Source organism: Aulonocara stuartgranti (genome assembly GCF_965226115.1).
Source record: "Aulonocara stuartgranti genome assembly, chromosome: 7".
Taxonomy (NCBI): Eukaryota; Metazoa; Chordata; class Actinopteri; order Cichliformes; family Cichlidae; genus Aulonocara; species Aulonocara stuartgranti.
In genome coordinates this window covers 19,470,342-19,486,192 of record NC_138945.1, presented here as the reverse complement: position 1 = coordinate 19,486,192, position 15,851 = coordinate 19,470,342, and the positions used below count along the sequence as shown (strand labels likewise).

Genomic DNA, 15,851 nt, shown 5'->3' with positions numbered 1-15,851 from the left:
GGAAACCAAAAGGATGAGCTCAAAGACATCAAAATGATCAAGGGGCTGTAGATACAGTGACCACTCAAGTACTGATTACAGCAGCTTTAAATAGTATCTCAGCAAAGGTGAAGTTGATACTTTTAACAGGTGTGTTTTATATTTCGGTGTTATATATTTCAAAAAGTACCATTATTCCTTTAATTTAACAAATGTGTCAAACTCAAACATTTGGCTTTTGAAGGATTTGATGTTTATCAGGTAATCTGCAGAAACCGTCGCTCTCGGTTACCTGTTTGCCAGCAGCTGCGACGTGGTGCCCAAAGGTGACGTGAGGGTGATGGAGAGATCACCACGGCGACCGTGGCTTATGTTAACCCGGACCACGACGTGCTCCACATAAGCGACGTGCTGCGGGGCCTTGCTGGAGCAGCCTGTAGTCTCATGCACAGACATTAGCACTGAGCCCGGATGAATAAGCCTGTCATGAGAGAAAAGAGAAAAAAGAGACGCAGGGAGTAGTGGAGATAAAAGAACAGACGGAAAACAAGAAGCGCAAGAGAAAGTTACGAGGAGAGCCGCGGTAAGGAAAATGACACCCATTAAAGTACGACCGCGAATCAGTGTGAAAGAAATCAATTCCAGAAGAGAGACAGAAATAGATAACGTGCGATAAAAGGGGAGGAATCAAGGAAAGCCCTGAGTCGAAGCAGAGATCTCTGATACCTGCTCAGCTGGATGGCAGCCTCCTCCGCACATTCATGCTGTGAGGGGACTTGTTTCCAGCGCTCTGCCTCCTTCACCATGCTCTCAGCATCCAGCAGGCCAAAGCCGTACAGGTGGCTCACTAACAGACACCAGCACATCCCCAAACACACACACTGCACATTAGCCGGGGCATAGAGAAGGCACTGTAGCTTATAAATGACTTCACACACTCCCGAGACTTTGTAGGCGTTTATCGCTCTTCTGCTCACAGTACCTCATTAGTTTGTATGCTCGCTGCTTTATAGTTCCCCCAAAAAAGAGCTGAGAGGAACATTTACTAAAATATGCTTATCAAGTCAGGGGATTCTTCTTTTTTATTTATTTATTTATTTTTGGCTGGCAAATATTAAAATAGACAATGTGGAATTAGAAAATCAGCAGAGATCCGATGGGAGTACCTTTGTATCCGGCTCCATTTACACGCCAGTCAGGAGCACTGAGATGATGAGCTTTTGATGTACAGACAATAATGTGCTGCAAATCCCTCCAGGTTAGCAAGGGGCTGAACGTTCAAGAGAAGGAAACCACATGCTCTCATCACCCGATTGCACAAATTGATCTGAACACGAGCTGCATGTATGGATGCTGTTATTAGAGGGCTGCTTACTTGGCTTCCAAGGTGAGAGCAATGACACCGGCAGCTACAGAGGCGGCGAGGGAAGTCCCTGACTGGGCCGTGCTGCAGCTCTGCTGTGGACCCACGGTCACCTGTGGAGGAAACCACTTATATTTATTTTTTTATATTCACCCACTATTAACATGAACAGCACAGAACTGCTCTTTTTTGTTGACTCTGCTTGACTGTATGTGTATTTTTTGCACATCAAATCATTTTGGAAAGCATTCAAATGACTGGCAAGAATTAACTAGGAGGATTCAGCATTAATGTGATCAATATTTAGGATTTAGGTTATGGATTTGCTATAAATTAGCTAATTAATCCTGTCTGGTTTCTTACCCTTCATTTCTTTATATTTTCTTGGGAAAATGGGAAATAGTGATTTATTGAAACATGTGCAAAACATGCCTGAGCTGTCCACTTGGACAGTTTCCTCAACATTTTTAAGGACATGCTGCAAACCATATGACATGTTTTCCCGTAATGGCTCTCTGAGAATCACTTCACTGGTGCAGATATTCTATTTTTATCTGAAACTCTATTATCTTTGGATTTTTAGTACTCAACTAAAGCAACAACAAAACGAAACAAAAGAGGCAACAAATTATGTGCTTAAAGATACAAGAATAAATTTGGTTTTTGCTAAGTTGCCTGTTATATAAAGACTACTTGAAAAATATTTTAAAAAATAAAATACAAATCTGGCTCCTTGGAAATGAATTGCAGCTCAGGACAGTGCTGTATATTGTAGAATATGGGCCTGGTTAACCAGCAACTGGAACACACTCACCTGTTTCCAAACACCAGTTAGGTAACATTTGTCATAAAGTAGCTTAATTTTTAAGTTTGCAGACACAAGATCACTCACAGAGACAAAAGCAACAATTTAACAAAAGTGTCAGAGTGACAAAAATTAATCAAGATAACGCATTTTGTAGAAAGAAAAATTAGAAATACTGGCAAACACAGTACACATAATTAGATTTGTTTTGTTTTGTGTGTCGGTTGAGAAAACAAAATGGAAAACATGTAAGCCTGAGGCCAGAGAAGCAGCTCTCAGTCAAATTACTCTAATCAGCTACCCAACTCTGTTTACCCACAATGTCTGAAAATCACATGACATGATAGAAGTATTTGGCATTTTCTACACTCAGACAGTGATTTCATTCCAATTTTATTCCATTTTAATGCCTACTGGATTCTCCTTTATTACCTTTACGTGCAAAATCTGTATGTTATCCTAATAATTTTCACTTACTCTGATTTGTGTTAGTATAGAGTAACTACTATCCTTTGTCCATGGTGATGTGCCATAAACCGGGGGGGGGGGGGGGGGGGGGGGGGGGGGAGCTTCCAGTTAGATAGACAAAACAAAAGAGTGAAATCTGGTTTTCACAAAACATATTTCACACAACATTAGGAAATTTTCCTCGGGCCGTTCTAGTATGTTAATATTATACTGCTGACTGAGTTCTGACGACATACACCACAGTTCTTGTAATGGCTTTTAATTAATGAAAATTAAAGCTCTAAGAATAAACATGAAAACAAAATCATTTGTTGTTGCGGGTTTGAACGAGCAGCTCCTCTCTGTGACTTCACAAGTTCAGCTTTGTTCTGCAGAGACAAAAGTTCACAGAGCCTCCGTCTTGGGCATATTTAGTTGATTGACAGGTGTCTCAGACTATCACACTCAGCAGACGTTGCATGCTCCCCCCCCCCAACACCACTGCCCAAAGCCAATGCTTAATATCCCAAATGTGTATTTTCTGGCTTTGAGCAGCTGGCAAGATGCCGGTGAATGTTAAATCCAACTACTCTAAGACATCCAGTGTCATCATCAGAAACAGTGCAAAAATGACTTTTAAATTAGCAGTTAATATAATTTTATTATCTAAATAACTTCATGCCCTCTGAGTGGTAAATGCCGTGCAAACATTAATGTCATAACACGACAAATATCTCGTAATCTGTGTTCAGGAGAAGCAACTGGAGTTTAGTCAGTATCACTGCATTGCATTGCTTCACTTCTTCCTCTTATTGTAAAATAATAATTGCTTTTGGAAATTTATGTCTAAAATATTAAATATTTAAAGGAATTATATAACCTCTTACAGAGAGTAGACCATTGTTTTTCTTGTTTTTCTTCTTGTCTGTAAAAAACTGCATATTTTGCATGATTTAATAGCTTGTATATCACAAGTTATCAAGTTGTCTCCACAACACCGTGAGACACGTTACCAGTTGCTCATGTTTCTGTGAAGGAATTCTGGCCTACAACATTGCTTCATTTCATTTTGGGGGGGCATTTGTTCATGCACGGCTCTTTTGAAGTCCCACCACAGCATTTCAATCCGGTTAAGGTCCGGACTTTGACTGGGCCATTGCAACACCGTGATTCTTTTCTCTCTGAGCCTTTCTATTGTAGATTTGCTGCTGTGCTTAGGATCATTGTCCTGACCCAGGAGTCCAACACACATACACACTGGACATACTGAATACTTTGTAATAAAGGAGAGTTCATGGTTGGCTCAAGGACAGCAAGGTGCCCAGAGCTCTTGTGGTTCATTGAGTTGCAACTTTTGCAAACTTCAGCCTCTGAGATTCCACAGTGCAAACTACTAATAGTTAACAGAAATGTTGCCTTTCGCAACATATTTTTTAGATTCGGCAACTTGTGTTTGTGTCTATATGAATGTTGCTTTGGATTGAGGCGAGAAAATGTTTTTCCAGCATCTGGGTAAAGCTATTTTCAACAGACTGATGGCAGGAGAGCGTGGCTGCTCACTACGGTGGAAGAAAAGAAGCTATTTTTTGAATCATGTGAATCTTAATTAAGTTCTCTGTTAGCAACACTCACCATCTCCTCTCTGTCCCATCCGCCGTACGCCGTTGCCAGCGTGGAGGGGCACGGCTCCAGGTAATCTGGCTGGCTTCCATGCTGAGTGCTGCTGCTGATAGAGATAGTGTAAATACTGTTGCTGTAGCCGTCACAGGAGCAGTAGTCACCTCTTTCCCCTCCGTTTCCTGACGGCCAAACAAAGATGGAGCCCCTCCCTTGCCGGCCCTGAGATTATTTGGGTAAAGCAGACAGAGGAGATTAATTTATTTATGATATTTACATATTGATGTTGAGGAAAAAAACAGAACAGCTCTTGCAGTAAATATACAGCCGCAGGTGGGACACAGACATAAACAAACACAGCCACACTTTTTTCTCTCACTGTTTGAACGCTGTCCTGTAAAACAAGACGAGTCAGAGGTCCAGGTCCATCCAGAGTGGCCCCGTCATCTTTTGGGCCCCAGCCGGCTAAGTAAACATCAATATACCCTGAACTGAAGCTAAGCGACTGGGCCTCCACGATGTCTGTTACATCTCCATCCAGCATTCGGATGCCTGGGGGAAAAGGATAGCACCAAAGCGATGATAAAGTTTGAATCCCCTACTGTATCTACAAAACTTTGCCTTTCACGAAGTCCTTCGGCGTGCGAGTTTCATGGCGTCACATGGACTCACCGCCTATGCGTGCGTGGAAAGAAACTCCAACGGTGCACCGAGAGCTATTTGCAGCCGCAGCAACCACCCCTGCGCACTGTGTCCCATGGCTTCGAAGAAAGGAGGAGAACATCAGAACGCGAGGTTAAATGCATATGCATGAGGAGAAGACGGGCTATTTCCGTTACATCAAGCTATGCGAAGACAGAATTTAGACTGGGGACTTTGCATATCCATACATGCATGTAATTACTGGAAAACGGAAAGGGAAAGCATGCATTAATTAGAGTTCTGGATTATGACAGGGAAGCTGCAAAGCAGGTGCAAAGACAATTCCAGAGATACAAAGTACTCACTTGTTAACAGCACTGGTAGAAGAACGATCTTGGTCTTGTCCGTTCACATCAAAGCTGGCAAAAGGATCCTAAATCAGATAGATACTAAGTAGCGGCACATAACACCATGCCAGCAGCTATCTGACTGTATTTCATCAGACAAATCACAAAGAGCATTATTCACCAGCCCACTCAACAGCTAAGTGGATCAGACGTTTAATGTCCATTCCAATACTCTTAGCTGGCCTTTCCAAACCTTTGGCCCAAAAACCCTGCTCGCAATATCTGTCTGAGCTCTTACACTAAGAGCTCTGCCAAACTGCTTATGATTAATGTCCCCTTCCCAAGAAGAGTGTCCCATCCCAGGGCACTTACATAATTTGGCTTCAGATCCGGATGCTCTCTCTCGATGCCATCATCTAGGACAGACACCACCACACCCTTCCCAGTGTACCCTCTCCTCCAGGCCGCTGCAATGTTCATGTGAGACTGGCAGGCTTTGGAGTCACTGCACTGCTGTGGAGCGAAATAGTGGGACATTCAGCTTCACCCTCAGGAGTAAAGAATAAATGTGGGTCTATTTTAGGCTCTGTCTGTCTGGGTTTGTGTGTGTTTGTGTGTCTATGTTTCAGACTTGAGCATGGCAAAGGAAAACAAAACAAAACAATCTGACTCACAATGTACCACAGGCGGTTCCACACTGGGTCGCTGAAGTCCTGCATGTGGTCGCTGGACTGATGGTGCGTAGCAGGGAGGAGCTCTCTCCTCATGGGGATAGGAGAGATATGACCGGCTCTGGAGATCCTCTTTACTCTTCTCTGGACCACCTGCTGCTTGAGCCATTCCACCTTAAAAGGAACATTTGTACAGATGTTTATGTCTACTTTTTTGGATCCATTGTGAAATATTTCAGCAGCTATATTGCATTTACTGCGCTGGCAAAAAACAATTATGTTCTCAAGAGGAGGGGCCCTGACACTGTACCTCTGGTTGATACTCTGATGACTTATCAAAGACAAAGGGCACAAACGTAATCAGTGCAAGCTAATGACTTGCACGCTCTTCGTTCAACAACAAAAAACCCACAATCCCAAATTGCTGCAACATGCAGCTGTCTCACTGAAATATAAACACATCCTGATCATTCTGTAAATTGCTCATATAACACTGTTTTAAGGTCAAAATGGTAACTTTGTTCAGTGAAGTATCACAAAGTGTGGACGCTAAACTTTTCCGCTAGGGCCTTTATGAGGCTAATATCTGCTCTTAGTTGTTAAAAGGTTTTAAATTTGGTGCAAATTCAGAAGTTTTTAATTCTGCAAAACTAATTACATTTCTTGGTTCTGTTAATGGTTGTTAGGGTCTCTGAGTTCATTTATCAGATACGTGCTAATGTGCTCTGAAACTCCTGAACAGCTCCATGTTACAGCTGCCATTATAATCCTGCATTGATGTTAGAATCCATCCATCCATCCATCCATTCGCTTCCGCTTATCCTTTTCAGGTTCGCGGGGGGCGCTGGAGCCTATCCCAGCTGTCATACGGCGAGAGGCGGGGTACACCCTGGACAGGTCGCCAGTCTGTCGCAGGGTCAACACACAGGGACAGACAACCATTCGCACTCTCATTCACTCGCACCTAGTGGCAATTTGGATTATCCGATTAACCTATCCCCACAAGCTGCATGTCTTTGGACGGTGGGAGGAAGCCGGAGCACACAGAAAGACCTGATGGTGGAATTGAACTCAGGACCTTCTTGCTCTGCGGCAACAGTGCTAACCACCGTGCCACCGTGCTGCCCATGTTAGAATTCAGTTTTAAAAAAATACCGTGCTTAGTAAAGCTGCAAACATGGCTCCACCAAAGAAGCAGTTTCCTGTTCCTGAGCCGTTATAGGGCACTTATTGAAATTCCTGAAAATTCACAATAATACAATAATAGTGTTCGCGTTGGACACTTTTTTTTTTAACTTCTGTGATTCTTTCTCAGGAATTTTCACTGTTATGTATGATGTATCAAATCATGTTATGGTTAAAGGCTGTATTTAGCTTTACTTTTGTTGGCCAGCAGGGGGAGCCTCCTCTGTTTTGCAATAGTCCAGTTGTATAGAAGTCAACATAAAAATAACCCTTTGTCTCTTACACCACAGTAAACTCATTGCAGTTGAGTTTCTGTGTTGTGCTTTTTGTGTTTTTGAGGTTTCACTGAATACAAAATTATGTTCACTTATAAATTGTGATCTCCATTAGAATCAAAACAGATAACAAACATAGAAGGTTATGATTCTGGGCCTTTCCTTAGCGTGCCACGTTGATGTAGGAGAAGTGAGTGGTCCCTTGAATTCTTAATCAGATTCATCCTCCATTTTAAAAAAACTCAGCTTGAGGCAACATTCATCTTCAATATACAGTTCATAGGTCATACAGTCTGAATTATATTATGTTAGTGTGTTGTGATTTCAGACACTACTCGATTATACATGAACAAAAATGTTGGTACAAAGTGACATTAATGCTAAAAAGTCTGACGTACGCTAAATGCTGTGAAAAAGATGAATCCCTAGCTGTTTACTAAATGTAAACTCAAAAGCTCCTTGGATGGTTCCCTTTCCCAAGTTGGAAAAAAGTCCTCCTGGCAAACACTGACACTACTATCGACTATGTTCTTTAACTTCTGAAGGTGGAAGACAAAGAAAGTGTGATTTTGTGTGTAACCAGATAACACTGGGAGTTGCTTAGAACCTGTCTGATTGTACTATATGCCCAAGCTGCTTATTGATACTATAAGAATTTGATGCAACCCTGAACACCTTGTTGATCTTTAAGGACTTCTGACATCTTTAGGTGTTGTTAGTGTTCGTGCACACAAAGCTGTAATGTGAGGGGAGGGACCAGAACAATGAACATGTGTCCCTATGTGTACGTGGAGTGTACGGAGGGGACATGATGCTGCTGATTAATAATCCAGTAGCTTCCCCGTCCTACTCATATCTCATTACTATACCTTGGTCTCCTTGGCGACGCGATCAGTCACTTCTTTGTTGCCTATTTTGGATTGATTCGCCGTCTCGTGATGGCGAAAACTGTAATGCCTCTTCAGGTCTCCAATCTGGTGAAAACACACATCAGATCCTCGAAATGATTTTGTTTGGAGGTGGAGGCGTGCTGCTCGTTCTGCTCTGCTACTGTGCAAAGCAGCTTTTTAATTATTAAACTGCTCGTGGTGTCTTTTATTAACACGGCTACCTTATACCTCTGATAGTTTTACAGCCCAGGGCAACCTGAGCCAAAAGGTTTCAGTCACACTGCTGCTCATCTGTGTACTGGTGTAGCTGCACATACCACATCACTGTGTGCATTCTATAATGTATGTCAGCTAATATTTTTATACAAGCGCAGTCCACTGAGTAATGACTAGTTAATAAAACACATGACAGCTCACACTATTGCAAGAGAACAACAAATTATGCCTTTAAATATTTCATTAATATCCTTTTAGTGAAATAATTACTTTTTGATTTTCAACCTCAGGAATATAAGATTACTGTATAGCAGTCTTTTTAGTTTGAATGGGTCTCTCTGGTTCCTATCACCTGCTGTGAAAACTGAACATCTATCCCATGTGCAATAAAGTACAGCATGCTATTTCTTTGGAGTTTAACTGTTACTTTATGAAAGTGTAGAAAAATTAGTCTGAAAGGAGTGCAACTAATGCAGCAGTGGCTCATAGAGAAGCAACTTTGGATTATAGTTGTTGGTTAAGTTCCCAGCACTAGCACTGCCTGTAGTGTGTCTTTGAGCGTGTGTGTTCTCATTGCTCATTTCTGGGCTAAATGCAGAGGTCAAATTCTTGTTGAAAAACATGCTGGTGGTCATGATTTATTTATTTATGAATGTATCTGTTCATCTGCTGCTTCTTTAAATCTTTAGCAGATATAATTCATTCGTCCCTGGACGGCTGACCAGACAGTGCAGACAGATATCAACAGCTTTTGATGCAATCCTAAAAAAATATTAGTAAAGCCATTAGTGGCTCCACAGTTAGATTTGCCCAATATTTCCAGTTTTCCAATAAATGAAACTTCCAAATGCAAGTCTGGTAATTGTGTAAATAATTGCCCTCTTCATGTTTGAGGGCACTCACCTGTCCCATGTTAGTAAATCCATATTTCTCTGCTATCCTGTTCACAGATTCGAGGTCCCCTCTTATTTTTATCGCCCAGTCGTTTGTATAAATCGTTGCGTGGCAAAGCTGGAGGAGAGTTCCCATCCACAGCGCAATAAAACGCGCCATTGCTGCTTATTTCTCTCGGTAAATAGCCGGTGCCCAGGTGTTTCACGAGCTGTCCCCGCACTCTGTTCTGCTGCAGATGCTTCTCATTGCGGGAAATCCGCTGGCTCAAAGACGCAGGATGCACCCGATGTTCTGCCGGCTGAAGTTGTGAAGACTTGACTCCTTCACTGACTACAAGCTTCTATCAAATTACTTCAATATGGAGGCCGGGGATCAGCTACAGTCTGTCCTTTATTGGGATCTGATCTGTGGGTTATACTTTACTTCTATAGATCTTTTCTTTTCTTTACTCTTTGCAAATACTGTAAAATGAATGAGCTGTCTGTATTTTAAAAAAAAAATAGAAAGCTCAAGTAATCAGACGTGATATATATTAGAGGAAAAAGACCCTGTTGGCATAAGTTTGACCTGTACTTTCATTAAGCAATAGACAGAAACATATAGAAACAACAACATCAACATTTTCACTTCATAATTGCAGGACCATCTGGGCAATGAACGATGAAATACTGGAAGTTTTTTCTGTAATTTTACACATTTATGCTCTACAGTTCAAGCCTGAAAAGTCTTGATAGATGGCCAATGATGTAAAATGACATCCTCCCTGCTCTAGGTGGTATATTTAAGTTGAATTCTTTTGTGACTTACCTGTTTGGATGATTGAGTTAGAGATATCAAGGCATAGGCAGCTCTAGCCAGCAGGTGCTGCTAGGCCTCAACTCCATTAATCCAAGCAACTGAAGTGGATCTCTCTGCTGTATTTGTGCCATTGTGAGACTTTTTACTGAATTATCTTACTAATATTATTAATTGTTCTTGATTATTTGTCTATCTTTTATTAGCCAAATTATTATGTCTGTGTGTTGCATGCATACAATTTGTGGACATAGCTTGCTAACCAAGCTAACTAGCATTACCTGAAGAATTAGCATTAACAACAGCCAAAATGTTAGTGTTGAGGGTTCAAAACAAAATGTCCAAAACTAATAGGGGATGTCAGAGTGGCTATGTACAGTACATATTTTATACTGTCTATGGCTGAGAAACAAAAGATGCATGCTGAAGAATAGGAAGGGTGGGCTTTATACAGGAAGTACTGGAGCAGGTGTCTCCATCTACCTGCTGCAGCATAGAAATATTTATTTATCATTATTAATATTTATTATTTATTTTACCTAAAATTCAGTATCAGTTTCCTACTCGTGTGCTAAATATTTAACACAGAAAAGCAGTCAGCAAGGAGCATGGACTGTAAGTTTGCAGCAATAACAAACTTACAGTCCATCGAGCCAGCCAACCACTTTGTTCATCGTGGCTGGTGCTTATCCCAGCCTTCAGGGTGAGAGGCCATCAAAAGTGGCTGAGGGGTGGCTCTAGCTCAGGAGACCAGGTCATCTACTAATTGGAAGGCTGGTCATTTGATCCCTGGCTGCTCCTTTGGCAAGATACCAACCCCAAGTTACTCTCCAATGCATCCATCAGAGAGTGAATGTGTGTGAACGTTAGATAGAAAGCACTTCACCAAAGAAGCAGTGGCTGTACGAATGGGGGAGTGAGGCATGTTGTATAAAGTTCTTAGTGGTCAGGTAGAGTAGAAAAGCCCTATATAAGATCCAGTCCACTTACCATTTACCAATCAGTTACAGCGTTAGCACACAGAGCGAGACGAGCACAACCTTATAGCTTACAGACTGACCACTCTGGGCGTGACTAGTCCTTCCAAAGAGTATCTCGGTGGCTATTTTGCTTACAGGTTGATATTTGGTTGAAGAGCAGAGAGCTCCCCTATATTTACCTCTCATGGATACCATGCTCAGTGAAAGGTACATCATGATAGGTTACATATGTTAGCCAGCTTGAAAGGAGTAGCCATAGATATAAGCTGTTTTCATTTATCAGCAGTTTGTTTAACTGTGGGCTGAGCATCTAAACCACACATAGGCAAAATATGGCCTGAGGACAGGAACCACCCAGCCAACTATCTCAATCCAGCCCACAAAACAAAACAGCCCCCCTCAAAAAAAATCAATAAGAAAGAGCAGCATACAGAGGAATCTTGAAACAAATAACTGCAACAAGTCTGCTCTGCTGTTTAACTCTATTCCAGTCCAATGTGTTTCAACAGTGACCTACACAGTGGTGAATGTGAAACACCTGAAGAGATGTAGGCTAAATGTTCTTAAAGCATTTAGGTGATATTTTTTTGAAATCACGATTTGAGTTTCTTTATGGGGTGATTGTGGCTCAAGAGTTGGCAGTCCGCCTTGTAATTGGAAGGTTGTCGGTTTGAGCCCCGGCTCCGACAGTCTCGTCGTTGTGTCCTTGGGCAAGACACTTCACCTGTTGCCTACTAGTGATGGTCAGAGGGCCCGGTGGCGCCAGTGTCAGGCAGCCTCGCCTCTGTCAGTCAGTGTTGCCAACTCCTCAGTAAGGAAAATCGCTATTGGTTGTCCTAAAAGTCGCTAGAAGTCGCTAAATGACGTCATCGCCTAATTTGCATAATTGGTCATGCTAATCTAATTGTAACCTATGTTGTTGGAGAGAGAAATAACATCGTGGAAGAGACATAAAGTGAGTAAAAAACGTCCTAAATGCATTTAGAGTTTATTTAGAACTACAAATTAAATTTCTTTTAGCAATTATTGTTTTTTTAATGTCACAATTCCAACCCTGCTCCTTTACCCGGGCTTGGACCGGCAAAAGTGACCTGAAATAGGCACTCTGGTGGAGTTACTTTGTGTGTGTGTGTTTATAAGTAGTTTTAAACCTTGTGATCCACAAAACAGCATATGAGTAAAAGAGTAAAAGAACTGACTGCGTTACAGCACCCGCTGCTTGTTGAGAGTAAAAGAGATACGCGCTTTCACGTCTTTTTTAGCGACTTTTTTTTAGAAAAAAAGTTGCTAAGGGGTCTGAAAACTCGCTAAATATAGCGACAAAGTCGCTAAGTTGGCAACACTGCTGTCAGTGCGCCCCAGGGCGGCTGTGGCTACAATGTAGCTTGCCATCACCAGTGTGTGAATGGGTAGATGACTGAATGTAGTGTAAAGTGCTTTGGGGTCCTTAGGGACTAAGTAAAGCGCTATACAAATACAGGCCATTTGCCATTTTTCCACCATGCAGTCCTTTTCTTGCTTTATCAAAGTCAGTGTGGCACTCTGGAAACAAAATTTTGTCTACTCCTCATCTAAACTCTTTAAGACGCCATAGTTACCTCTTCCAGCTTAAAATAAAACGTTTTCTACTTGTTTGATTTTTTTGTTTTTGAAACGCTAACCTACGCCTCTCAGTTTTTCTGTTGATGTTATCAGCCTGTTTTTGAAGCCTGTGCTAATACACCTATTTGTATCATTTGTAATGTTAACGAAGACCAGACATCAGTACTGGGACACTGATATGTTACACCTACTGGAACTGATGGCCATGGAAACCCATACAGTGAAACTCCCAGTGCACACTGTTTATGCTGATGTCAATGCCAGAGGAGGCTATGCTACATTTGCATGGCTAGGTGCTTGATTGCAGCAGCTGACATCAAAGATCAAGTCCAAGCAGAAGCTTTTTTCTCACCACCATACATAACAAAACTTTTTTTTAACTTGTTTAGTATTGAGATTAAAGTGAAGAAAATTTTGAAGAAGGAGATGAATTAACTGAAATAATCTGTGTGATCTGCAAAGTTGGATAGCTCAGTTGCCTTAGTTACATTGCAGCATACTACAGATAAAACAAATCCTCTCATCCAGAGCCAAAGTAAGCGATTATTCCATGTTTTATACTTCTACAATACTTTATTACATGAAAAAAATGCAAATGGCAGGGGATGATAGGAACCAGAGGATGATTAACAAGAATATGCGACACAGCATGTCTCAGTGTGTTCCTGTTAGTCGAATCATTATGCTTTATTTCAGAAGAGCCGGAGCCTTTTCTTGACTTACATCAGACAAAAAGCTGCTAAAAACAGCCGTCCTGCCATTCTTTTATTTTCCCACAGTCCCGCTGTTCATTTCTAACTACACAGCGTAAGTCAAATGTGCACAACACTGCTTTGTTTTACTCATGAAAACTTAAACCAAAGCTTCACAAATCCCATAAATACTCAAACTCAAACACAAATTTCAGACCATGCTTAGTGTGCTCGACAGGCAAAGATTGGACGAACGGGTGCTTCGTTTTCCACTTCACGCTATGTATTTCATACTGTGATTTTATTTTGCCTGAATGGGCTCAAGGCCAATATGCAGAGATGTTTCTATAACATCCACCGACACTCACAGTAATTCCAATTAATGCCTCAGCATCAGTCATATAATCATGTCACTAGAGACCTAGTATATGTGCAGCAGGTAGATGAGGTTCATAACAGCATGTATGCAGGATATTGTTGGAGGATGACTTACTAATTAAGAAGACGTATAGGCCTCAGCCTCTAGTTGCTGTTTTGATGCTGTGGGAAATAAAGGCAGCACAACAGCTGATCATTTCTGAAAAGGGAGCAGCTGTTCCCTTCTGCCATACTGCACTTTGTATTCATACATACTTATATACATTTCCCGTTTAAAAACCTTTATCATCCAGAGACTTTGGCAGCATTTATTTGTTCTGATTTTCTTTGAGGAATGAAAGGAAGGTCTCACAAAAAAGAAAAAAATCTTGTTAGATAAAGAAAAATATTGTCTGGAGCATCCGTTCTCTTGTGTTCCATGTAACCTGAAGGTCATAGTAATTCTCGGACAATATCGTTGCTGCCTTCAAAATAACAACCTTAGGGAGAAAAAAAAATAGTTAGAATGATAGATTTGATGTGCAATCAGACAAAAATTTGTAAATTACAAAATTATAATGTAATTTCATCATGGCATCTCGCTTCATGATGCTTTCAAAGTAAGAAAAAAAGAGAGAGAAAGAAATGGCACAGCTTCAAAAGACCTTCTCGGAGCTTCTTCCTCGCGTACCTACCTGTCAGAATATTTTGGTGGTTAAAGCCTCGCCCGATGCCTGTTCAGACCTTGAGCGGTAAATTACAGAGAGCAGGTCCATGATGCAACGTGGACTCACAGTCTTTATCATCTGCTGCACAATGAAATGGAAAACAAAACTAGCTGAGCAAAACAAAGGGAAAGCACCTCTTGGCAAAGCAGTCACAAGACTTTGAAGTTATCTAACATGTCTTCAGAGAGACCGACTTTGATGTTCAGAAAAGTCTTCTCAAGCAGTGACATATTCCCCTAAAAATAATTGTCAAACGTGTTCCTGAGCACACTGACTGCCCTGCAGGCAGCACAGGCGTGAACTCTTCCTCTTTGTTCAACTGTTCTTGCTGTTTTGTATGCTCTGTTGTGTGGCATCATGGGTTTTGCTGCATGACATGCCATTTTGAAGACGCGAGTGTTTGCCACTAACAGTGCGGGTACAAGCAGGGAACAAGGGAACAAGCACATCAGTAACATCGAGAGGACAAGTTTTGTGGCGTTAGCCTCCAAGAGGATGCGCGTGATCTGAAATGGAAGAACGCAAATGCAAAAGTCCAAAATCCAAATTTTTTAATGGCAAGAAAGGTGATCGGGAGAAGCAAACAGATCCAGCAAGGGAGGAAGCAAAAGCAGAAATCAAACGAGACTAAAAAAAGGAAGAAAAAAAGATGATAACTCAAAGAGCAGACAAACAGGCATGCACAAGGAAAAATAGACAGGAACTGCTCAAGGAAATGTTTGAACAGCTGGACAACAATGGCTTCATAGACAGTCTGACAAGTAGGGTGAGGCTGCGCACAGTAGCTATAAGGAAGAGCTTAGTAAAGGAGCTGGTGAAGAGGTGGTGAATGGAACTTGTGTGGAAAAGAAACAAACTAAAACTACCAAGTCTGCACGAGAGCCAATGGAAAAAAATGTAAAACAGGAAATCAGCTGAGTGATAAACATGAAAAAATCCTTTTCTCTGGCATTGTGTATAGGTTTGCATGGTTTAATGAAACCAACACATAAATCATAAATCTACATTGTTGACATCTTATGTTCAAAGATTGAAACAGGCAGACAGTTTTTATCACCATTTTTTTTGTTTTTATTAGTGTGAATGCTTGAAAAGCATTCACAGTATTGTTCTTCTAATCTTTATTATTATATTTTATCTATTCCGTATAGAAGAAACTGCATTCACACTGCAGTTTCTTCAGAAAATGCACTTTCTAGTTTTATTTGTTCTTTGAACCAACCTTCTAGAAATTCTTCATGCAGTTATACATTAATGTTGCATTTTATTCAAAGTAATATTAGGCTAGTGATGCACTCGAAGCCTCAACAATTCATTACACTTTTACTCCTAAAGACTTGTAAGAGAGGTCAAAAAGCACAAGGGG

The 15,851-nt window shown here is 41.2% G+C and overlaps 1 protein-coding gene across 4 annotated transcripts in view; it reads right to left on the bottom strand.

The window, feature by feature from the left end:
* Positions 1-10,847, bottom strand: part of pcsk5a (proprotein convertase subtilisin/kexin type 5a) — a 43,079-nt gene extending 32,232 nt beyond the window's left edge. Inside the window, exons 1-13 of one of the 4 annotated variants that reach the window (XM_082538720.1) lie at positions 10,139-10,847; positions 9,341-9,812; positions 8,201-8,305; positions 5,875-6,045; positions 5,573-5,713; positions 5,219-5,286; positions 4,884-4,972; positions 4,591-4,763; positions 4,227-4,433; positions 1,355-1,455; positions 1,146-1,249; positions 706-826; positions 272-460 (exon numbers count right to left, since the gene is read on the bottom strand). In XM_082538720.1, coding sequence (XP_082394846.1) covers positions 272-460; positions 706-826; positions 1,146-1,249; positions 1,355-1,455; positions 4,227-4,433; positions 4,591-4,763; positions 4,884-4,972; positions 5,219-5,286; positions 5,573-5,713; positions 5,875-6,045; positions 8,201-8,305; positions 9,341-9,490 — 1,619 coding nt within the window. In that variant the 5' untranslated portion in view covers positions 9,491-9,812; positions 10,139-10,847. Of the gene's footprint in view, positions 1-271; positions 461-705; positions 827-1,145; positions 1,250-1,354; positions 1,456-4,226; positions 4,434-4,590; positions 4,764-4,883; positions 4,973-5,218; positions 5,287-5,572; positions 5,714-5,874; positions 6,046-8,200; positions 8,306-9,340 lie in introns of all 4 variants that reach the window. The other 3 variants (XM_082538721.1, XM_082538722.1, XM_082538719.1) reach the window with 3 other exon arrangements.
* Between the last annotated feature and the right edge of the window lie 5,004 nt (positions 10,848-15,851).